At 36.9% G+C, this 26677-nt stretch overlaps 1 protein-coding gene across 5 annotated transcripts in view; it reads left to right on the top strand.

Moving 5' to 3' along the window:
* Nucleotides 1-26677, top strand: part of trappc9 (trafficking protein particle complex subunit 9) — a 374675-nt gene that overhangs the window by 28875 nt on the left and 319123 nt on the right. For all 5 annotated transcript variants that reach the window (XR_003936606.1, XM_030147332.1, XM_030147331.1 and 2 more), the window contains 3 exons: nt 6995-7138; nt 17463-17589; nt 22110-22255. Coding sequence is in view for 4 of the 5 variants with exons in the window: in XM_030147332.1 (XP_030003192.1) it covers nt 6995-7138; nt 17463-17589; nt 22110-22255 (417 nt within the window). In the remaining variant the exon portion in view is untranslated. The remainder of the gene's footprint in view (nt 1-6994; nt 7139-17462; nt 17590-22109; nt 22256-26677) is intronic.

Raw genomic sequence — 26677 nt, 5'->3', positions numbered from 1 at the left:
TATTAGGGTCCAAATACACAAATAAATGTACCAAAGACTAATAAAAGTAGGTTTAGCAAAATATGACCCCTTTAAGATTCTATCACTGGAATTAAACATGACCAAGAACATAACACATGTACACAACTGCACTGTGCGTAACAAGTGTGACCAACTGACATGTGTTCATAGTGCATGAAATCAGAATCATAACAATACTTCACATTACAGATGTTATTTTGCCAGTATCGGGGCAAAATATTAGACTGTTGAATGGAGCAAGACTGAAGTGAAACAAGCATAGTGTACGTTGGTGAATTACCCAACTGAATTAAATATAGGGTGCGCTAATTTTATATATGTATATAAAAACAGACAGTACTTGTCACTGACTCTAATGTGATCCAAACACAGATTTCATTAGCGTCTTGTAAGAGCTAGGATAGATGAGGTATCCATGTAAGTAGACGTTGACTAGATAAATGAAATTAATAGCATCTCCTCCATGGGCCTCAGCCTTGCTGTCTGTTCAAGAGCACCTCTTCTGCATTCAAACCATTACTTTACTTCAAAAGAGGCACAATTGAGACCCGACCCAGGCTTTTGTAGACTCTTTGCTAAGGTCCTCATGGTAAGCCTTTTGGTTCTACAGACTCTTGATCCTTGCTCATTGCACCCACTCAATGGGATGCGCAATCTCCACAAAACACAACACTGTGCAGAAAGTCTCAGGGTCGTCCATATTTTCTCTCACGATCGCTCTACAAGGAGCTCTGAGAGAGTTTTAGTCGGCGTTGGTGGGAACACTGGCCATGGCGGTTTGAAGTCTTTTGGCAGGAGGGATCAGGTGGGAGTCTATCAAGCAATAAGCTGGAGAGGCAAGTTCAAGTGAGAAGGAAAATTGGGATCAATGGTGCATTTCAATAAGTGCCAATAAAGGCCTCTTTTGCTTCTTTTGGCTCGACCTTCCATCTGCTTTATTTTGTTTTATATTTTCTGAGTAATGTTGTTTCTCATTACTGGTCTGGCGTGTAAGATTTAGGGACTTTAAAATGACCGCAGAAATGGAATATAATAGTCATAATGATGGTTTAATTTGTGTGCAATCACAACAAAATAAGAATTATGCTTTACCTTAGAATTACTTGACAATTATCTGCTTATATCTACTGAGAGTAGTTGGTCGCCTCCACAAAGTCCATCATCCTCTACTGTTATGAAGGATTGGGTGGTTTGGCCAAAATATTATGTTACAATCTTTTGAAGTAAAATCATGATCCATGATCTGAGTCACGATTTTATCACCTCTTACAAAAAACAGGAAAATCACAAACAAATTATGAGTAACTGTAGTTTCTCTGGTATCTGGAGGCTTAGTCTGTGTGTGATGACATTTTGATTTTGTTATTAACTTACTAGAAACTCTTTTTGGACCAAAATTATAATAATATTTAGATGAAATAAACAAACACATCCATTAATTATCCAGTTTGTGGCAGCATAGTTTGCCCTGTCAGAGTTTTTTAATGAATCAGTAACATTTTCACACTAGCAACTGTGTAAATCAGATTCACAGAGTTCAGAAGCTGGATCTGCAGCTGACAGACAGTTATTCTTCATCAGTGGAAAAATAACTTTTTACACAAACTCGGCAACTTAATGTCAACTGAATCCAAAAACTGAAGCATGGACTGATGCTTTAGTAACTATATACACACCCTGAAATAAACTCACTAGCCTAGCGACCTGTGCTGATGACATTAATGCTGCAAACCCATGAGGGTCTTTTCCATAGGTTAGTGCAATGCTCGGTAAACCACTAAACAAGCCATTGAAAAGAGATGTTAACTAAGGAGGAAAGTTTTGAAAGCACATATTTTTTAATGACATGGTAAGGCAGATCATGATCTAAGATGTGAGATCGCCCAGTCTGTCTGCTGTGTTCCCTCTTCTTTTTTTCTTCATTTATTACCAGGTGCATGTTTGTGTAACAAGAGTGTGGACCAGAGTCATTGTTGCCTTCTCCAAAAAACACAGAATAGAGACCAAACACTAGCCTTTCTGCATTTTTGTTCCCTCTGTAGGTGAGGGAGAGTTGGATATTCATTAGGGCTTCTCAATATTGGATAAAATTAACATTGCGATTTTTTTCAATCCTGCATTGTATATTACGATATGAAAAAATACTCAGGAGGATATAATAGCTGTGTGGTGCTGATGTAAATGGTCAAACAAATTAGTTGTGTTATCTCTCGTTGGTGCGATAGGTGCAAGGTACTGTCGACACAGAACACGTTTCAGTATCATCCTTTTTGTAGCTGAAATAATTCCAGATAACTGACGTTGCTTTTCTTTTTGGAACCAAGTCTTCATTTTAGGTGATTTCCTCTTGTTCGTTGCTCATTTTTAGTTTACCGGCCAACAGGCTGTAAGCTATTGGTGTCATCCGGTGTCAGCGTCGTTGTCTGTCGTCTGTCGTCGTCTGTTGTTGTCGGCTGTCGTCCGTTACAAAACTTTCAATCGTCTTCTTCTCCAGAACTACAATTCCAATTGACTTCAAACTTGGTATACAGCTTCTTTATGATGATGTCAACAAAAGTTAGTTCAATTATTTGGATCTGGATCTCATTCTGGATTTGGTGCGACTTTGAAAAATTTCCCCATAATAAGAGATAGGAAGTGGATTGATGCAATAACTCAGTAAATATAAATGATATCAAGTGTAAATTTCTACAGTCCAGCCCTGATGGGGAGATGACCAAAACATAATGGCCACATGCTGATCAGGATCTTCTTCTGGATCCGGGAACTCATGGAAAATTTAACATGGGCTCTTATGGGGAAAAAATTTCAATTGTCTTTTTCTCCCAAACTCCAGTTCTGATTGACTTCAAACTTGGTATACAGCTTCTTTATGATGATGTCAGCACAAGGTATTGCAATTATTTCGGTCCGGATCTAATTCTGGATTTGGTGTGACTTTGAAAAATGTTCCCATTATAAGAGATAGGAAGTGGATTGATACAATAAATCAGTAAGTATCAATGATATCAAGTTGGAATTTGAATTTTTTACAGATCTGATTGGAATATGACCAAAACATGGGCTATTTCTGTAATATAATAAATACACAGAACTGGGTGATAATAAATGGCATCTGGATACATTTCCCAAAGCTTTTAATTTGGCTGGTAAGCTACAGGGCCATTGGTCCTATTTTTCAATGTTGTTACCAGTGACTCACTCCATGTACAGGGGCGTGGTCTGCTTCGGCAAACTGTTTAAGAACAATTGTGATTAGTGGATCGCTGTGTGCATTGTGTGTCAGTCAGGTACCCTTGAAATTAGATGAGAACATGTTAAGTTCATTTGCCTCCTACATTGCAGGACCTGGAATTTGACTGTTGTGCACACATACATCGCGATGACAATGCTCAAATGATATATTGTGTAGTATTCATTTAATTGTAATATGTAACCTCACCTCTAAATGATCCTAAACACATTGGACCTTTAAACCTTGCTTTGGAGCTGCAGCACTTTCTGGCATTTAATACAATATGGTTACTTTTTGTGGTTTTTGTAGCCATAATGTACTTGATGGCTCGACAGGGATGTGACCCTGGGATCTCTTGAGCCCCTAGCAATGATCTTGCCCTCTTTTTCTCATTAAACCCTGCTTTAGTTTTTCCTAGGACCCTAAAACTGCTGCACAGTGAGATCCAGAAAAACAAACGACTTTCTAGGAGGCTCAGAGTCTTTTTTTTTGTTGTTTTTTTTTTTTTTTTTTCATTTTAATACTTCCCTCCGTTAGCAGAAACGGGGACACTCTCTGTCACTTTCTGTCTTTTTCTTCCTCTTACATAGGCTCTTTTCTCCACTGTTGTCATGCTGTCACAAGAATTTGGGGGAGTATCTTTTCTTGTAATAATTTACATGTTTATTATGGAAGAGAATAATGGTACTGTGACATTTCATCAACCCACGCGGTAGCCATTTCCACCAGTTTAATCATAGGCGGGATGAAGGTGTTCGGTGTCTTTTGACTCAGGTTTTGCATGACAGTGCGATTTCTTGGCCGTGACACCACAGTCATTATCTCGCTGGTGTGTTAATTGGATTGCCTGACACCTCCAGTTCAGGTCTGAAAATACCACAAATGAAGTCATTTTTCGCGTAGGGTTTGAGAGCGGCATTCTCAGAAAAATCCAAAGTGTCCTTTGGATTACTGTCCTCCAGATAAGCACTGGTTTTGGCAGACAGGTGGAAGTCAGCTATTTTTAGACTGCTTAGTGGGTGCAGTTTTATGACACAAAAAAACAGATTATGAAGGAATTGCATTTACAGTTTGTTCAAACGGCAGCAAAAGTCAGGATGAACAATAAGCACAGTAGAAAACTGCTGATAACGGGGTCTGCTTTGACATTATTGGAAGTAGTGTTTAAGCTGAGGAAACATCAGACTGTTTACCAAATATCCTCCACTGTCTCCCTCTGGCCTCCCCACATCATCTTCCCTCCAGTTCCCTTTCCCACTCAGTGAGTCAACAGTCGACAGCTGGGAGTGGAGCATGGGATGCAGTGGGGAGCTGAGGGTTTTATGTAACAGTGGGTGTCAGGCTACAATGCTATTAAGATGTCTTGTGGAACTCTGCAGAACAAACAGCAGCAGCCAAGTTAGCACCAAGCTGAAGCACAGTGATACTCTGCAATGGGGAGACTCTGTTTAGAGAGGGTTGGTACATCTAATTATGTGGCTTTGTGTGTCTGCGAAGGCTTGTGATGCCACAATACGCACTTATAAAGTCTGCCAACCCACCCTTTACAGTAGGTGTAATGGGAAGACCAGATTGTTTTCATGGTTCCTGTTGCTGAGATGTTTACTGAGAACTTTGTGAGGCACATGAACTGTTACTAGAGTTAGATCTGTTAACTTAAATGGAAAAAACTGTTGGTATAATATAAATCATAGACTATTTGATTTATGTATAATGTTTTTTTTCCATGTTTAGGAAACAATGTGTATGTTTAACAAACATATTTAAAGCCCTCATCCACTAAAGAACCAAGTGTTTTTGTAAAGTTCCTCAGTGTTCACAAGAAATATGAGATGATTTGGATTTGTCAACAATATTTCCGAACCAAATGAAATCTAGTATACAACTTATGAACTCCATCAGTTAGCCATTTTAGTTAACTAATATTAACATTTTCAGAAATCCTGGGTTTTCAATGAATAGGGTGGAGGGTATCTAATTTGAATACTGTTAAAGGTTTTTTTTTGCAATTTGTGTGGAAAAACCACTGATTTGGAGTACTTAAATTTGTTGTGTCATTATATGTCTGAAAGGAACACACCTTTAAAGTGTTCAGTAAATATCGTCAACAATCCTAAAAACAAAATTAACTCTAACATAAAATAAAACTACAGCAACAGCAAATAGAGGAGATGGAATCAGTGAATTCAGGGCCTCAACTAGTAAGTAATTTAACAGTTGATTATTTTAATGTTTATTAATCTATTATTTGCAGTCAACATTGAGAAAAGCATTGTCTTATTGTTTTGTCTTATCAATAGATATCAATAAATTATCAATAAATTAGCCATTAAATAAAAAAGTGGTGAATTTAGGGAGCTTAGGGTGCTCCAAGAAGGACTTAAACATCTATTAGAATAGATTAGAGATTGGATTCAACTTTATTGATCCCACAACAGGGAAATTTAATGGTCAAGGCAGCAACAGAATAAAGTTCAAGAAAAAATAGCGCATGCATAAAGATAGTGCAAAAAACAAGAAACAAACAATATGAAATAAAAAATAATTATAGTAATAAAAACTATACAGACTATCTACATATATACAAAAGTGTGGATTTGCACAAAGTCAGACTGACTTCTTTTTTTAGATGCTCACATTAGTTGCCTATATCTAAATTAACTTGCTAAAATACTAAAAACCTTAAAGGTCATTGATGACTTCAACATTTTACCACAGAAATAAAATAGAACACCAGAGAATTCAAAGCTGTGTAATTTCAAGGAGTGATTTTTTGCTAAACCCACTTTTATTAGTCTTTGGTGCATTTATTTGTGTATTTGGGGACCCTAATAGTTCAAAAAGTTTGAATTTGAATGCTCCAGGTGCTGCAAAGCTTTCTTTATATTAATTTTGGCAAAAATCGAGTGGATTTCTACAACCCGTTTCAATTCCTTCTTAATTTTTTATGTTTTATAACTAGCTACATCATGACATTTGCACATATAAGGTCAAGACTTCTGATGAACATTTCTCTGAGTACGCAATAATTGTTTATCAGCAGCAGCGGTTGTAGTCCATACTGAAATATGTCCAAACTTCAAGCCGATTATCTAAAATGTTCAATTGTTGGTTATATTAACAAACACAAGTGGCTGACTGGGACAGAGGAGCGCGGTCAACTACATGTAGGGGGTGGGGTCATGTGCATTTAAAGGGCCAGTGCTCAAAACAACCTTTCTGGTGTCATTACTCAGAAATAGGGTTGAAGATGGACCTTTGGAGTTGAATTAATGAAGAATTCAGACCCAAGTAGAGCATTTACAGTTTATGTAGACCACAGGGAAATATTTTAAAATTCATAATTCCATTTACAGAAATAAAATATCACTCCTTTAAGAGATTAGGTTTTTGAGGACTGTGTTCTAGAGCCGTTACCATGTTTTTAACTCTGTCAAAAACATGATAATGGCTCAAGAACACAGTCATCGTCAGACCACATGATTCACCCATGACCAAAGTCTCATCAGTATTTACTTCTCAAATCGATAGTCTTTCATGAAGCTACAAAATGTTCAACATAGGTTCAAAAGGTCTTTCAGTGCTTTGTACCGGAGTCGTCATTTTATGTTTCTACCTAGAGTATATCCTGTAAGCGTCTGTGTTAATCTGATGAATACCTGTATGACATTAGATGTCAGCAATGAGCCTCGTCAGCTGCGTCAAAGTGGATGATTGTGTTTGTCATCTCTTTCTCAGGTACCCACAGAGGATGGGCGGCTGTGCAGATGCGCCTTCTGCATGAACTGGTGTACGCCTCCCGCCGCATGGGCAACCCCGGCCTGTCCGTCCGCCACCTGTCCTTTCTTCTGCAGACCATGCTTGACTTCCTGTCCGATCAAGGTCAGGACACAATAAGCACTCAGAAAAAAGCTAGGAAAGCAGAAATATTACACTCCCTCTTTCATTTCAGGACTCAAAGCCTGTGAGGTGCTTCCAGCCTTACACACAGATTTAAAAAAAAAAAAAAAAAAAAATCTGTCCTTTGGTGATTGCGCCGTTATACCTTATGCTTAATAGTGTCCAGTGCACAACAAAGCTAGCCTTTTCTTGGCAGGAGTGCAACATTGTGCTCTGACCAGAAATCCTGTGCAGCCAAGAGATAGGGTTTTTACTGAAGCAGTGTGAGCCAGACGGTCCACTGGCTGCACAATAGAGGCCAGTGTAATCCTTGGTTGGCTACAGAGCATGAGAATGGGGGAGAGGAGGCGAAGAGGTGAGCTTACACTGTAAAATATTAAACATAAGCAAAGAGACATGTGCGGCTGTCTTAAGGCTACTTCGAACACAAAGCGCTGCTGGAGACAGTCCTGCTGGAATTACACGCACCTCCTTACTAAGAAGTGGAAGTAGAGCTACCAAATAATGTAATTACTCATTTGGACATCCACAACAAGCCATTCGCTGAAAACGGCTTTAATAAAACACCATCACTATCTATCCTACACAGGATTCCTGAGCAAATCTGAAGAGGTGTAAAAATGCTTTGATTTGCTGAAAATGTTCGAACACTTCAGTCTCCGGTAGTCCCGCTTAGGCTTTTAGAGAGGTACTCCACATTAAAATCTGTTTTATAAGCTGTGAACTGAAATATGTGACTCTACTGTGATGAAAGGCATCAATACTAGTGGTAATATTTTTAAAGATTCACATTTTATGGCTTGAAAGTGGCTCAATGCTCCAATTTCTGTTTGGAATCATCCTGTACCATGAACGGCTGAAGCTGATCTGAAACACTGGGAATGAATGAAGGTCCGACATCAGTAATGGGTTTCAGATCTACACTGAAACTGGTCTATATTGTTTTTTTTTGTGCCTGTTTTGGCCTAAAAATATGCTCCTACCTTTCTCTCTTGCTTTCACTGATTTCAAAGTTAAAGCCAATGATTAGATTTATGACAAAAATTCGTACACTTGCTTTTCACGTTCTTCTACAGTGTGCAGATCTAGATACTGTTAGCTTGGAAATGGAATTCGCTCGTATCCAGAAATGACACATCACATCACAGACTCCAAAACGAACATCACATCTTAACTCTTTAACAATGGCAATCTCTCTGGTGCTGCATTATGCACTTTTCAGTATTCAAAGTACTGTAACTTGCTATCCACAAAATTCAAATGGCATCGGAAAGCTGAGATCCTGAACTTTCCGACACTATATAACACATTATGGCAGCAATGTGGTACTTTATTAGAAGTAGAAATGAACTGTTTCACAGACTTCCACACAGGCAAAAAAATACCTGGAAATAAAAAAACACGAATCTGTAATATAGATACTGAATGTTCCAGACCAAAAAGCATGTTTTAACAGATGTAAAATAGTTGAAAGTTTATTTCTACAATCTCAAAAAGTTTCATTATCCACAATTGCAGTTTCTGATAAGAAATTTGTTAAAAACTTCAAGTCTGTTTTTGTCTTTTTTACCAAAACACTGTTTTAAGCATTTATTATGTACAATAATGGTAATTAATGGCCAGATATTGAAAGTTAAGTTCTTCTTGAAAACAAAGGGGCAAAAGAGTTGACACCATTGGCCCTTTTTTTTTTGCAAAGAAAACATGAAGACACCTAAGCAGCCTGTTATAATGGCACTCTTACAAGGGTTAAGATTCAAGCTAAAACACATGATGTTACAGACATGCAACTTTAAAAAGCTAAATTGAACAAACAAGCACCACTGGTTGGTCATAGTTTGCACAAAGCCTCTGTGTGTTTTGAAAAATGAACTAAAATGAATAAGATGATCGTTTATTTATATCTGTTTACATAAAGTCTCTATTCAAAAGTGTGAAAATCTTTGCTTTAACACAGAAATTGAAGGTATTACTCAAATATGCAAAAGTTATCACCGAATAAATGCATTTTTATGTTACATGGAGGTGCATCAAGACCAAAACATATGCTTTACTGCTTTAGGAGGTTTTTTTTGGGTCACCATTCCTGAATATCTCCCACTCCACAGAAATCACATGGCTGGATTTTTCCCTGATGTTGCTTTTTACCCACAGTCTAAAATATGTTCATCCCTTGTGAGACTGTAGGACTATTTTCTCTCCAGAGATATAGGTTATTGGGTTTTTCATCCTACTGATTTTGAGCCTCAGTGTAATTTACATCACTAAGTCTCCTTGTGCTGAATCACAGCTCCCACAGCTTTTGTTGAAAGCTCCAGAGGCCTGCATAATGCTCAGTCAGAACGCTGTTTTTAAGAGCACAAGATTGTCAGGATACGATGCATGCAAACTCTCCCTGTCACAGGCTCTTTAATCACATATATATATTTAAACAAGCACCTCTCTCGATAATGTGCTTTATTTAACCTTTTATTAGCACTTAACCAGCTGGCTGCCAGGTTAATAATAGTGCGATAATTACATAGCAACTCTCAGATGTCTCAGCTTTTTATAGTGTTTCTATTAATCCTAACACTTTGGAAAACAGTTAGGAGCTGATACAGTGTGGCTGTGGAAAAGTTTGGCACTTGTGTAATCACCACCACAATTTCATTTTTATGGGTCATGCCTTTTCTTGGTCCAGAGTTTGGTCAGCGTGTGCATTAGTCTACTTAATGCAATAGTACTTAAAGGGTGGATTAATGAAATGTGTTAAACTTGTTCTGAAAAATCTGCAAAAATAAAACTAAATCCCTCAGAACACTTAAGTCATGACAGTAGTATGTTTCTCTTGTTCTGCCAAAAGCAACTAACAGACAATGAGAAACACAGTTGGTTTCTGTCTGGATATTGCTGATTATATGGCACAATCCACACATAATAGGCCTGTCATTTCACATAAACGGTTCGTGAGATTAATGATAGAACAACAACCATTAGTACAGTTAGCTGTGTCCATTATATTTGCAGTTTTTACCTCACTGACCGATAGGCCATGAGCTATTGTGAAGGCACTGTGTCCGTCTTCGTCGTTATCGTTATCGTCATCGTCATCGTTATTGTCATCGTCGTCTTTGTTAGCAATTTCTTCAAACATCTTCTCGGACAAAACTACTGATCAGATTTAGTTCACATTTTTTATATAGCTTCCTTGGGACATTGTCTACAGTTTGTTCACAGTTGTGAGAAATTTTGATTTTTGAAATATTTAAAATTTGCCTTTACTTATAATGGGCCATGTTTTGATGGCTTATAACTTGGAAATGGTTAGAGATATCGATATAGTTACTACTGAGCAATGATAGGAAGTCATACATGGACTTCCATTAGGATCCATAACCTTTGACCTTGAGTGAATCAAACGCAAGGTCACCAATGTTAAGTCATATATGGACTTTCATTTACTTTGTTGAGTTATCCTCAGGTGAAAGCACCACCCACTTCTTTCTGGAGATTGATCTCTAGCATCAAGACCACAGGACTCGCATAGTGCCAGAACCTGACAACCTCGTAAATTCAAGTTGTTCTTGATAGAACATGTCGGTTTGCTACACGGCCATTGGTCCTATTTTTTTTTCCCTTACTAGCAACCTACAATTAGTGACTTTTAGCTTAGTGAGTTCTAGTTTATTTAATTCATTCTTGGATCCAAATGAAGATTTGCTTCAAATGTGAAGAAATTCTCTCAAGGTGTTTCAGAGATTTTTAGAATGGACAGGTGTGAGATCACTGGGATCTTGACCTTTGGCTACCACAATCTTTTTAATTCATCTGCAGCATTTGTCAAGCTGTTCCATGGATATCACCTTTTAAAAGTAATTAGAAATGGTACACTGTGGATCTGTTATGTCTAATAATGTAATAATCCCCTTAGTGCCACGACATCACACCTACTGTGTATATGGAGGTTGTAATTTACAGTGTTAATTTCTGATGATGAGCAGAAATGTCATACATGAACATAGACCCCTTTTTCCAATTCTATTTCTGTTCTCTGGGCTTTAAATCACAATATCTTGCGCTTTGATGTCTCTACATTGGGGAAGTGTAAAATTGCCAAAATACTTCTTTAAGTTAGACATACTTTGCTTGAACAGTCACTTTCATACCCGTACAATCAGATCAGTTCCTCAGTCTTGACTCTGCAGTGAAGTCAGTATTTTTAAATATAGTGTTTATTGTTGTGATGATTTATGTTTCACTGACTGCACTTCTTAGCTCTTGGCTATTTACTAGAAACACCAGCCAGACAAATCTAAATTATTCATAAACCTGTCGGTGTGTATGTGTGTGGTGTCTGTCAGTAGTTTTCATTTTACTGTAAAACTTAAGCAGTTTTTCTTTGAAAAGTGTTCTAGTGTCAGTACTGTCATTTGAGGCTTTACTCTCATCTCTTCCAAGCACTATAAAGAACATTAAGATTTATAGCACAAAGAATAGAAACATTTAGCTGCACTTCTGAGATTAGCATTTCCCAAAAGGTAAAAAGATTGAACGTCAAGAGAATGATGGTGGTGTCAATTCGGGACCTGCTCCTAAACATGCATCCTACCCCAACAACATCAAAGTATATGGGAACATCAATTATTATTGCATCATTATTCAGTCTAGTATTGATTTCTTGTGAGTTGTTTTGCTCAAAACGTTAAATGCACATTTATTATACCCGATTTATCTCTCTGCTTTACGTACTTAACATGTTGATGCTAAGGTAACATGTTATTTATTGACTAAGATACCGACGGCTGTTTCATTGTTGCTGTGCATTTCCAAGCATGTAGCTGTCAAAGTGTTTCCTCTTCTTTTGGTGCCCTTTCACATGCATTTCAATAAAAGCGTTGTTAATACTTTTAGTTCATCATCATATGTGTTGGGATCTGGTGCAGTTAGATAACATTTGCCGACCTCGGTTCCAAACACAAAAACCCTCATTAGAGATTCAGAGGACTGCTACCAGGCTCCAGCTTTATGTAATCAGGATCATTACATTATGCTTGTTTTCTTATAACTATTGCCCCTTCGTACCCTCTGGGATCTTCAGTGTGTACTAAATTGCGCGATATGCATCACACAGCTTTGAATTAGCATGCTTATAGAATGGAAATTAAGAGCCATTATGGAATAATCACAATTTCGTTGTTGTAACTGTGTGTAATGATGAGTTCAAAGGGAGCCAGACTTTACTGTGAGGAAGTCAGAGGTGAGAAAAGCAGAACTTGAATAGTCCAACTGGAAATACAAACACGGACGTGTTTGCGCTTATTCATTTTCTATATAAGCGTTTCCACCACAGCCGTTAACTGATTTAGATAAAGATTTCTTTCTTTTCAATATCGACTCAGAAATAAAACTCAGACTGTGACTTTTTTTTTTTTTCGTTTTTCACTTAAATTTGACCTAATGGTCTGTTCCGTTACATGGCAAAGTCACTGAATAAATGTACCGAGTTATAATTACCTGAACGCCAAACTGAATGATGAATACTTTTCACCCATTTTAACACGTTGAAAGTTTACCTTTACCCGACTTATCACATCCAGAGCAACTAAATAGGCGTCATAAAAACAAAATAAATATTTTTCAAGACAAGATGTAGAATGAGACTTTTCCATTTATGTCATTTATTAAAAATGCTATACCTGTTTCTAATTTGGACCTTAACTCAAACACTTCCTCCCAATTGTTGGAAAATAATGAGAAACATTCATATATACAGTATATTTTCTGCTACCATTCATACTATAAATTCAGAGCACTAAAATGTTGGAAACTTTTCTTTGTTGAGAAATAATTACATCTACAAATAATAACTGTAAATGACATTCACAATGTCTTGATTGCATAAATAAAAAAAAACAAAACATAGATAGTGTATGAAATTCCATATTAACATGATGATTTGTAGAAAAAAAAAGAGTAGACAAGATTTTTTAGCATGTCCAAAACTATAGAATGTAAATTGCATGCTATTTCTGGGTAAATATTCCACTAAGCAAGCACTGGACGCCAGTATAAATAGTCCATAAGTCAATGAAATCATGGCACTGGTGTACAATGACAGAAGGTGAATACAACCCAGCACCTGGTAGTAGTAGTATTACATGTGTTGGTACAGTCCATAGTATTACACAGATGCTGGTGAAGGTGAGATGGGCTGGTTACCAAGGTAACATGCTCCAACTGATAAGGAGGCTTTCAGGAAGTAACATGTTTACATCCTTAATGTTGCATCTGGAAAAATACATTCTACTGTTTATTTACCCAGAAGTAAGTTGAATGTTAGTATAGACTTTGTGAATATAGTAGATACAGGGGGATTTAGGATGGACCCATAGATTGAGCAGCTTTTATAGTAGTATTAGTTGCGAAGATTAGCTTATGAAGCAACAATCCAGACAAAAATAGGAGTGGTCAGTTCTGCTTGTAAACTACTATTAGTATCCAGTCCATTTCAACCAATACAGTCAATGAGGGGCAATAAAAAGTTAGTGCAGCACAAAGTAGGCATCTGGTACAGGTGTGGGGGTAGTATTTGTGATCTGACAAACACAACATAAATGTATATGTTACATGTTTCAATCATGAACCAGCTTAAAAACGCAGACCAAAGAGAAACTAAAGGACCTTCCTGTGTTAGAATTGGTGGTGTTAGTGGATGAATGTAAGAATTTCAGTAAAGTATCACAGAATTGCTAAAGTGACTTCTGTAAAAACACTGTGATTGAGTTAAAGGAAGTCTATAGAAAATCATGGTACGCAGAGGAAATGAAAGAATGGTATGACCCAAGGAGATGCACAAAGATGCACATTTGTTTGTAGTGATTGATGTAAATCCAAAATTTGTCTCAGGTTTTACATTATGCAATACACTCATACAGTAGTGGAAAAAAGTTTTTGGACACGCTGAAAATTTTACAAAATCTCAATTTGCGGATAAATCTTTTTTATGTTTCAAAAAGTGTGGCTGCATCAGACAGGCACAAACAAATGCAAATGATTTTTTTTGTTTATTGTTAACAAGAAAAAATAATTATATTCATGACAGTTTCAACATGTCATGCCTTGGATGCATTTCATTATCTTGCTGAAGCATCCAGTTTTAACCTCCATGGAACAGAGCATTTGCAGAAGGGAGCATGTAGGTTTTGAGAACGGAAAAATACTTTGAGTTCAGTGACTTCAGAGGGATTCTTAATGCAATATGTCACAAATGCATGGCATGTCCAGAAATGTTTTTCCACAGCTGTATAATACAGAAAACATACACATACACAAATGCACATGTACATTATGTAGAGCAATGACTATGGCCCAGCTGGTGGATATGTAGATGACTGAAAAAAGGGAAAATTCTGCAAATACAAGGCATTAATTCCAGGCATAAAAAACTTGTGTGTCCTTACCTTTCTAATAGGAAAAAAAGGATTTTAGGGTCCATAAGAGACAAATCCTTCCTGCTTCACGACATGGGATCAGTTCCAGGCAGTGGTGCATCCCAACCTTGTAGACTGACCATTTTTTTAGGTTACAGACCTTGGAAAACTATCTAATAGCTGTTAGGTAACAGAGAAAATCCAGACACAACGATGTCAAACACTAGCTGACTCAAAGCATATCTGTTCACCAAAGAAGTCTAGACATACTCTCTCTTTTGGGGGAAAAAACAGACAAGAGACACATCAATGAACAGAACATTTTGTGCGTCACAGTTTGCCTCAAAGACTGTGGTTATGGTGCATCATCAGGGAACTGATCAATGCGTTGTTTACCCTTCACAGTTTGTCCACGACATCACACAATACTTGCTATATGTAATATACCTTTTCAAGGAGCTCCAGTGAAGCGGTTAAAATATTACACCTGCTACTTCACAAACACTGTTAGAACTCTGCTGATAAACTGAGAGGAAGCTACACGGCAACCTACAAAATATGCTGTTAGAATGCCTGAGTCCTCATTACTGTCACTTTGATTTGCATAGGTGTGAGCATTATTTCACTGTTGACTGGAGAATAAATGCTCGGTCAAGCTTCTGACAGTGTAATGTAAATAAAAGCACTGCAAGGAAAGTTGAACTGCAAACACTGTTTAGGAAGAAAGCAATAAGAAGTGGAAATTCAGTTTCCCCTAAAGAGTCAGAGCAAACTTTTACCCATGCTGCCTTTGTTCTGGCATCTATTGTCCCTTCTTTTGCTTGATGGTTGGCACTGTGAGATGAGATCCTTTAGTGGTGGGAATACTGTTAAGAACTGCCTTTTTGTTAAGCATGGAACTGTTTCTTTTGACGCTTGAGCAGATGTTATTACACATCACCTTTGCTACAGACAAGGCTGACTAACCGCAAGCCATGCATTTGGCTGGTCTTGAATAGACTGCTCAGTTTGCCAGAGGACTTTTTGTGGTGCTTTATTTTGCTCCGGTATTGTTAGCCAAGAGAATGGGGAGGTGAAAAATATCTAGTCACTGCTTTAGAAGGGTGGAATTATTGATTTACTCGGCTGAACAGATCTCTCGCACCATCCGCCATTTATTAGGGTGGAAATGCCCCTGGCAGAATCACTGGATTTTATCATTTGATGGGGTCAAGTGCTTTTTGTTCTTTTTTTGTCAAAGGTATGCTGAATAATGTTGGAAACTTAAATCAGTGTGGGAAAAAAATGATGCTCCAGACCAAGGGGCAGGGACCTTGACTATAAAAAATGGAAATTTATACAAGTTCTAATACTAGTGACTGCTGCTGGGGTTGGCACCAAAAATCCCAGCCTCCCTTAGACTTACATTGGATTTTCTCTTTAAAAATGTAAAGTCAATGATCATTCTGGTCTTTTTTTGTTTTATTTAAAGTGTTAGAAGTGATGGTGGTCTGTCTCAAATTTTTTTCTCTGTTAATCAGATGTGGGGTTTTGATCAACATGTTTGTGTTAAAGCTCCATCACCTGTTGAGTCGGACCTTATACCATTCGCACTATGCTCAAAAAACCACCTCTTGCCAGCGCAAAAACTTTTCATCGAAAAACGAGAGTTTTGGCGAAATTGTCTTTTTTCCATTAGGTAATTTTTAAATTTGTATTCACGCAATTTTAGGGTCAATGGAAAAGCGACAAATGAGAATTAAATTTGTATACTGATTTCAACCCTGCAAAAACAACAAAGCTAGAGGTAGCACAGAACTGTACTTTCCAGGTGCTGCCCATGAATGAATTTCAGCACCAACTCACCACATATAATGCTTTTAATAAGGGCATCTATATTTATGATTTACGATTTAATGTCTACATGAAATGTGTATTTATGGCAGAGTTTATTACTGTGTCTCTGTTTTGAGACAACTATTTTAGCAGAAAGTCTATCTTTCATGTGCATAAAAGTGCAAATACACTGCTTCTTGGCCTCTAAAGATCTGTTGTGAACAAATAGACACAGAAAAAAAGGACAAATATGGCATTCACTGGCACCGCTAAAGCTGTAACCCAGGGGGAGTGACTCATTTTACTTATTGCCTACTCTTTTTTTTTATGCCATCAGTCCTTCCATCTTTTGCCCAGATTTATCTCACTCTGTTGCCTCTTTTCTTTTTACTCTCTATCCACCTCAGTCAACATTCTCTCTCTTCGATGTGGTAGTGCAAGGTTTCTGGCACAGATTCTTTATTTATGAAGTTGCATTTTGTGGACATATTAACATATTTATTGGACAGCTTTGGGTATTTTGTAAAGGTTGCTGGGAAACAAGAAAGTATTTGGACACATTCTTCTTTTTTAAGTGTCTGATTTACAAAGAAGACCAGTTGTAAATATGTTTACATTGAATACATAAAAGATAAAGTAGTATTGGACTTTATATTATTACAAAAACCATCGTAACACTTCATATAATTCTGCTGTGCAGATCTGGGGAAGTCGTCGTGTGTGTACATCCCTCTGCTTTTGATAGCTACTTTAGAAAGTTGCAGAGCCAAAGCAAATTCTCTGGCTGGTTGAGCAGTAATGTTCCCCTCAAAAGGTATTGATGGTACAATAAAGATTCTGGTTTTACTTGAAGGCTGCGGCTATTATTGCTGAGAGAGACACCTCAGAGGTCATTAATGTCTACTTAATTTATATCACATCGAAAGACAAACCTCCATAATAGAGACGGAGCTCGAATGATCTGAGTACAGGGATCATTTAAACTGGGTTATGTCATAATTGTTGATGAAGTTTGGTGTAATTGTAGCTATAGATTTCTTTATGTACTTACTCGCTGATTTTCCTCCTGACATTTATAGAGAAGAAGGAAGTGACCCAGAGTCTGGAGAACTACACCTCTAAGTGTCCAGGTGGAATGGAGGTCATCACCCTTCCTGATGGCCTGAAACTGCCTCCAGTGCCCTTCACAAAGCTCCCCATTGTTCGGTGAGTGACGCTGGATTGGGCTTTTCATGTCACTTCTTAAAGTCTGAATTAACGCAGACAAAGCATTATGGCCTCTCACAGAAGAAGGAAGTAATGCTGATTGTCTTGTACTGGTCAGACTTCCATCCAAATATGTCATTTTTGTTAGAAAATCTAGGATATTAACATGTAATAGAAAAAAAAACAACTTTCTGATATGTGACTGCATGTTTAAAGCAACAATCTCCAATTCTCTATTGTCAAATGGTGATTGAGCTTATGATCCACCAACGATAGATTATTTTCTTGAGACCCAGCAATGCATTTTTTGTCCTTTATAGATGACAAGAGATTCACAGCTTTACTTAAAAAAGAAATTTTGTCAACTGCAAAGAAATTTATCTGAAAATACTGTTGCATTATGCTGCTTCCAATCAAGACAAAAGTTTTACTTTGCTGGGTCTCAGGATGATTTGAAACTCCTTGTATTTACTGTTTTGTGATCTGGGGGTCTGTGCCAACATTCCCAGGATAAAATCATCATGTGCGAACAGTAGTGACGTGTGTTCCATCACCATAGTGACCAGTGACTTATCACTGTATGTGGTGACATAAGTCCTGAACTCACACAGAGGTGAGGCCCACAGTGTGTTCCAGTGTTTACCACACATAGACTTTAGTGGGCCTTAAAAATATTAATTACCACCAAAGCATATTTAGGTCATAGGGAGTAATATTTCCAACATTTTTAATCTACACCAAAGTTATTTAGTGCATATATACACACACACACACACACACACACACACACACACACACACACACACACACACACACACACACAATCATATTTGATACATGAGTTTTGAAGCCCTCTACATGATCAGTGTGATATTTTTTTCTTGAAAAACCGGATGTATACAATTAGATACATGCAATACACAGATAATCCACCGGGGGGGAGGAATTCGTTCACCAGAGGCCTTTCCAGTGACACTACAAGATTGTCATTAATGAGGAAGGAGGCAGAACTTCGCCAATTTTGAAAAGGAATTACCAATTTGTTAGACATGTATGTGTTATATTATGTTTTTGTTTGCACAAAAATAATAATATTTGAGCACTGAGACCCGATGTATCAAATATGATACAAAATTGAAACTCATACATAAAAAAGTGATATTTGAAAAAACTTTTTTTGGGGTTGTTCAAAAGGACCAATAAAGGCCTCAGTTTCAAAGAACTGGAATTTTCTGTCAGTGATTTAATGGTTCAGGCTTTACAGGGTTAACACCCCTGTGTTATAGACAACCGTATTCAACTGTACTTTCTCAACTTATCTAGAAAAGTGTTCCTATTACTCTGTCCCATCTCATTATCAGTGTGGCATAGCTCTAGTAGCCCAAGTACAATAAATAGAAATGGAAGAAAAACACACATCCACTGTGTTCACTCTCTTCACACTTGTTCTTTTACATTAATACAGCCGATATCCAAGTTTACCAAGAGACAATTGTGTTAGTCTGTTATGTTTTTACTGCAAAACATAGTTATATCCTCCTTACACCAGTAGAAAACAGTTGTGACTGTAATGTTAACTCAGATGCTACTGGAGTTGAGACAGAAAGAGGAAAAGCTGCTGTTTATCCACTGAGCCATTGATCACAATGAAAATTCAACATCAGCCTTCACTAGTCCATCCCTTCTATGTACAATGTTAAATATTTGGACACTGCTTCATACAAAAAAGTGGACCAAACCCTTAGTGCTGAGAGAGTCGACACACTGCCACAGATAAAATCTAACTCAGTGAGAATCGCTGTGATCACTATGTGGCTGTGGCCACAGATTCCATCTGGTGAATGTTGTGGTTTCTATGAAGTGCACTCCACAAACAGCATTTCATATAGAGATCAGAACAGTCAGCTCCAGCTACTGACGATCCTAGAGATGATGGCTCTGATCTCTAGCTCTGATCCTTTTTTTTTTCTTTTTTTCTGGCTTATATTCTTGCTATTCTTCTACGCTTGATGGTATTTTCTAATACAAAACTAATGTCAAATCAAATCAGATCAAGTCAAATCAAATCAAATTGACTATATTGCCCCTGAAGGGAAATTTGTTATTTGTCTTGGGCTGAAGTGCAAAACGGCTGGAAACAACATAGACAGTACACAGACACAAGACAACACAGGCATAGGCATACAACATGTGTAAAAACAAGGACTGCACACAGTAAGTGCAATAAAATACTATAATAAATGCATAAAATAGGATACTAAATAGCTACTAAAAATAGTTATGCCTAAAAACAACTACTAAAAACAACCTTAAGCCTTTTGTTTGTTAACCCATAAAGGCCCAAACATCCACCGTCAACCAAAACCATCTACTGATCTAAACTGTTTAATATCTGTTGATCCACTAATCCTACCAATACATGTAAATGATTGGTATAAAATGCAGTTTGGACGTTCAGAGGCTCTGTAGTGAACATTGAAACACCGTCATCTTCTACAACATTGATGCACCAGTAAAACCTATGGAGTTGGATATTGATCCATATTGACAGTGGATGGAAACACTGGGTTTATGTTCAGTTAATGAGAGATTTTGCTGAAAAAGTCACTTTTTCTTAAGTTTTTTCAGTTTTTATTATAATTTATTTTAGAATTTACTCTGACCTTTAATGACCGTCTACATGATTAGTGAATTAAATATAGAAAAATACATGATTTTTTTTTTAAGAAACGCAAAATAAAGAGGATAATATTACAATAAATGGTGATAAATCACTTAAAAAAGGGTAAATATAGAGAAAAATTAATTTGCGAATGGCCACAAAAGTAGCACTGAGTCTTTATGGGTTAAACAGAGTAATGTAGCTTGAATTGAATCAATGTTTGAGTCTTATTTGGTCTGTGTTAAGCAGCACGGTAGCGCCTTCCAGAGGGAAGTAATGTAGAAATTTTCTTTCTTTATTTAATTTAATCTTTATTGAACCAGGTAAGTTAGTTGAGAACTGATTCTCATTTCCAGTAATGACCTGGCCAAGAGGCAGTACAAATTTTAGTTAAAATTAGTTACATTTAATTAGAAACAGGAAGTAAAAAGTGTCATTAAAACTCTTATCGGCGTCGTACTACAGAGCACTCATAAATGGACTGTAGAGATGGATATTCACATGTCCCACTGACCTTCAGTCTGGTTTGGACCATATTTCAGAGTATTCTTTTGTGTTGAACAGACTGTAAAAACACATATAACCCATAAAGACCCATAAAGACCCAGTGCTACTTTTCTAGCGGTTCCCAAATGACTGTGAATTCTCTCTATTTGACCTTTGTTAAGTGATTCATAACCATTTATTATGACATTAACCTCTGTATTTTGCATTTTTCACTGTGAATCATTTTCCTTTTTTTTTTTGTTTAAATTTCCTATATTTCATTTAGATGTGCATGTAAACTCACGGTAAATTCAAAGGTTATCATATCACAACAGAGAAAACTGAAGAAAAATTGACTTTTTCAGCAAATATATCATTAATATATTAATATAACATCAGTCAATCAATCTTTATTTATATAGCACTTTTTCATACAATGAAATGTAGCATGAAAAGTGCTTTGCATATAAAATCAATACACCCCACCACCACTATACACACACCCACACACACACACACACACACACCCACACACACACACACATATACATGTACACACGTACATACACACACACACACCCCGCCACCCGTGTACCTAGTGTTAATTACAATAAATAACAATAAAACAAAAAGAAATAGATAAAGAAATAAAGGAAAGAAACATAAACCCAGTGTCTCCATCCACTGTCATTGATCCAACTCCATGGGTTTTACTGGTGAATCAATGTTGTAGAAGATGACTGTGTTTCCACGTTCACTACGGAGCCTCTGAACGTCCAAATGGGTCATATCTGATGACCATGAAAAGATGACAAACTGCATTTTATGCCAATTATTTTCATGTATTGTTAGGATTAGTGGATCAACAAGTATTAAACATATACATTAGTAGATAGTTTTGGTTACTGGTAGATGTTTGGGTCTTTCTAGGATAATAAAAACACAGACAACAGTAGTCACACATTGAACTCTGGTCTCCAGCAGAGCAGCGCCACCGGAAAAGCGCTGTGTATTGTGAAACTGTTGAGAGAAAAAACATTACAGTAGCCAATGAATTCTGCATTTGCTCCTTTTTAATTCATTTGTAAGAAGTCTTTCATTAACTGTAAGTGACTTGTTATAAAGAGAAATGTATGAACAGATTGTGATCCAAGGATAAGATTCTTTTTTTCATTATTTTCAAACAGCAAAATTGCACACACAAACAAAAAAAAAACCTAAAAGATTTGCAATTACATAAAAAATATGATTAGATAAAATTCTCATTGTGACATTGACTCTTTGGTTGTAGAAATCATTAATACCCAACCAGAAGCCTTTCATTATGTTACTAATGAGCGAGGCTAATGCTTTCTTCTGTGATGTCCACCAGATCAGTGAAGCTCCTGAATCTGCCCGTCAGTCTGCGGCCTCACAAAGTGAAAGGCCTGCTGGGACAGAATATTTCCACTGCCAGTCCCTTCATCTACTCGCCCATAATCATGCACAACAGAGGAGATGAGCGCTGTAAGAAGATCGGTAAGCCAAAAGGATTTCTGGGATGTCGAGTGTGCATCCAGCATTTTGTTCATGGCAGCTTACACACACACACACGCACATACACGGAAACACATAGAAACATACTGCAATTAAAAGTCCACTGTGTAATATTTGGTGAGATTCAATTTGAGAAACAGAAGATAACTGTGTTTTTATGAATATATGATAACGCAAATGTTGGGAATTATGGTTTTGTACTTTATATCGTCCAGTGTTATGGTATACTCTAGTACAGGGGTCTCAAACATGCAGCCTGGGGGCCAAATGCGGCCCACCAAAGGTTCCAATCTGGCTCTCGTGGGATGTTTTTGCAAAGTCAAAAATTCCACAGTCTTGAATTGAATTAAGCAAACAAACAAAAAAAATTAGTTAAGCCAAAAAAAAAAATCTTAAATTTTGAAAAAAATCTTGAATTAAGCAAAAAATCTTGAATTAAAAACTTAAAATTTTTGTCTTTGTTTTAATGCAAAAAATAACATTAAATTATGAAAATATTTACATTTACAAACTGTCCTGTAACAATAAAATGTGAACAACCTGAACAAATATGAATAACCTGAAATGTCTAAAGAAAATTAAGCACAATTTTAACAGTTTTCTGCCTGTTACTAAGTGTTTAGTGTCTTTGTAGATCTGATCCATAATGCACATGTAGAAATGATGAGTTGAGGCAGAATACTGTTAAATTTGCACTTATTTTTCTGAAGAAATTTCATTTTTTTCAGGTTGTTCACATCTTTTTTTGTTTGGTTAGTTTATAAAAGGAAGTATTTTCATAATTTAATGTTTTTTTTTCTTTACGCTAAAATAAAGACAAAAATTTGGAGTTGTCTTTATTTATATGTTATTATGTTATTATTTTATTGGTCCGGCCCACTTCAGATCAAATCGGGCTGAACGTGGCCCCTGAAGGAAAATGAGTTTGAGACCCCTGCTCTAGTATGTTTAAGTGATGATGAGAGTTAATATTCCCAAAGCCAAAAAGTTCAGAATACACTTTCTAATAAGGGTCTTCTGCAGCCACTGTAGGTGAGGGTGGGGGTATTTAGTTATCTGTAATCTGCATATTCACCACTAGATATCACTGACTGAACCTCTGAAGGATGGAGAGCTGTTCTAAGAGAGATTCACAGTGTAATCTTGGCAATGTTATTACATTAAAAGTGAGACAAAATATCTAAAACTAATTTTGTTAATAGAGATAAAATACACCAGTCAAAGTCAAAACTACAGCTTAACAACTTAACTGTGCAATAACATAACATGCTGCATACTTTTAATAGCCCTCAGGCAGAATGGACAGACAGACAGACGACAAAACGATTACAATACCCCTCTGGCCTGGAGTTGGCCGAGGGGTAACAAACAAAAATAAAATTGGTAAAATCAACTTCACACCATTTTTCCACTGCCAATATGAGGGAGTTGTCATAGCAACACAGCATAAACTGCTGTGATATCATCCTTAGCAAGACGCAACAGTGGAGATGGATCAAATTAGAAACTGTTCATTGTAATTTCAGAAATTAAATGTCCTATTACGATTTGAGCCTCAGTTTTATCCACACAGTACACAGTAATTTTAAGCGTCTTCCCTCTGGACGGAGGTTTCTTGTTCCTGCTGCTGTTAAAGAGCAGAAGAGGCTATAGAAATATTTGCACATGTAATTTATTTTCCTTATTTAGTTTTGCTTTTTATCTACTTTTTACATGGTGTTTATTCAATTTGTCCTGGTAATTTTTCATTATTCATTCAGATCTCTTTTATGTCCTGATTGATAGAACTTGGAGTAATTTTATCCTGTTTTATTATGTACTAATTGCATTTCTATTATGTTGCCAGCCTGCTGCAAAACACACCCAGCTAGGAGTTCAAATAAAGTGACTTGACTTGATTTTTCCAGGCCAGAATCCAGTTATTTACACTTATTTACCCAAATTTATGCTCAGTTTATCAAGACAGAGCCGACTTTAAAATTCACTCCATTGTTTTCGGAGATTTCCCGCCAGGCAGCTTGGTTTGGTTTGTTACCAGGCCAGTCGTGCATCCATTTTTAGCTCAGCTGAGGTCAGAAGGGACTTAAATATGTCACTTTTGGTTCTTTTATAAAACTTGTTGAATTTCCTCCTTCTGTCACTGTTGGAAGTAGACTCTTTTCACTCTTTGGGTTATTTTAGTTTCCCTTCCATTGATCTACAGTCATAGCAGAGACCTGACAGATTCCTTTTGGGGAATGACATTAACGCAGTCTTTTGATTGAATTCCAGTGAGTACAGTCTCTACTTAAGGCTTATCTCTGTTTCCCTGTCACATAGCTGAGCGTATTACTACATTTACAATTTTTACACTTATTATAGCGGGATGATATTGGCCAGCTGCTGTCATATCTGTCTAATAATAAGACCCGCAATTACTGTACATCAACAGTGTGTCAAAGCTAAAATTAGATTTTATTCTATTCAGCGGCGCAAATCCAAAAGATTTTCTATTAAAATCATTTCTCACTTAAACGCAGCAGCATATCCCATCACTGTTTTAATAGAAATGAACTGTTTGTGTGATCTATTTGTAATGGTTTGACTAGAGAAGGAAATACTTCTTCCTTTTTTTTTTTTTTTTTTGAGTCCTGCTGTTGTTTCACCATTCAAGTGGTATTTTTCGATTATAAATTAGGCATGTTCTACAGGAAATGTTGAGAGATTTGAGAGCAGCACTCACAATGTAATATTAATTGGATCAATAAAAACATAAAATACGATGGTAGCCAGCGTAACGCAACGGTTGAATATTAATTAGAAGTTACTTTATTGATTGGAAGTTGTTAAATCTAAAGGTCTGAAAAGAATCCAGATTTAACCCCTTTTGTGGATAGTGTTTTCAGGCCATAATCAGTCTACTCTAACTACTAAATTTAAGCCTTTTTAAAGAAATTATTAAGTAATTAGTTAATGTGCAGCATGTCCATATATCTTATTACCACTTTTTCCATTTAATAATTAATAATAATACGCAAGATAGGAAAAGTTGCAATGTCAGGTCAGTTTATGCATCAAAATTTAACAAATGACTGTGATTTCCTTGTCTGCAAACAAACAGCCCAGGGGCATAAAAAGCATAAGAATAAATTAGATCAACTCCATAATCAGAAGAGTGCTCCACTCAAGTGCAATATTGTTCATTATTTTTATTCCATTGTGGCCACTTTCATTGTATTCCTGTCATGGTGTCCTTGTAAGCAAAACCTATCATCATAACTGGTCCAATTTTGAATTAATGACTTCTTCCTATAAATGCTCTCACTACTGCAGAGGCATCCAACGTATTCATTACTTGATATGCGAGCAGCAGGAACAGACTGAAGGCTACGCTGGAGTGAATCAGCGCTCTCTGACTGGAGATTTGGTGAATGAAGAAGAGTTTGGAATGGAGTTTGTTTCAGTGTCTATACGGAGTTATCATACAAAGTCGGATTTATCGGTGTATTGAGCTGTTTTGGTCGTCAGGTTGTAGAAATCAGCACCAACCTATCGGCCAGGCTAAATAAGGGACATCAAGCAGCTCTTTATCTGCAGTTCTATGGCTCAGATACTTTTTATTTTTCATTGATATCCAGCAGGAAAATCAGCTTCTTCTGCATTTTTTCCCGCAATCTGCATTTGACTGATAATACTTGACTAATAAGCAGTATTTTGTGGTGTGGTCAAATACGAATTGAGTAGCCAGAATCTGTCCTCAAGTAAAAGTATTGCATTGTGATAAGATGATATCAAATGGTCACCAAAGTTGAGTGTGAGTAAGAAAGTGTCTATTAAGATTAACAGTATCCTTTTCAATACGCTGAAGAAGCCAAATGCAAAGCTGAATAGCCAACAAGTAAATTAAAGAAAAGAAAGACAGCCATTATACATTTAGTTTGATTATAAAGACAATTTTCAGTCCATTTTTTAAAATCACATTCACATTTTCGTATTTCCAAATCCAGTCTGGTTTAGATTTATTCAGCTTACTGAATTTTAGAGGTTGTTGTGATGTTTGACAATGATTATCTACACAAAGATGTTATTACTCCGCACCCTGAAGGGGAGGCAAGGGGTATTGTTTTTGGTTCGGTTTGTGTGTTTGTTAACACTCTAGCAGCAAAACTATTGGTTGAATTCATACCAAACTAGAAGCACTTGGAGAGCGCAGACCTCCGCCAAGGCTGATCAGTGGCCCCCCCCCGTGGGCCCCCCCACACCAAGGAGGTTATGTTTTTGCCAGGGTTTGTTTGTTTGTTTGTCTGTCTGTCTGTCTGTCTGTCTGTTTGTCTGTCCGTTAGTGTGCAACATAACTCAAAAAGTTATGGACAGATTTTGATGAAATTTTCAGGGTTTGTTGGAAATGGGCCCCCCCGTGGGCCC

This window comes from Sphaeramia orbicularis, chromosome 11 (genome assembly GCF_902148855.1).
Source record: "Sphaeramia orbicularis chromosome 11, fSphaOr1.1, whole genome shotgun sequence".
In the NCBI taxonomy this organism is placed as follows: Eukaryota; Metazoa; Chordata; class Actinopteri; order Kurtiformes; family Apogonidae; genus Sphaeramia; species Sphaeramia orbicularis.
The sequence above is the reverse complement of the archived record's forward strand: the minus strand, read 5'-3'. Positions and strand labels throughout refer to the sequence as shown.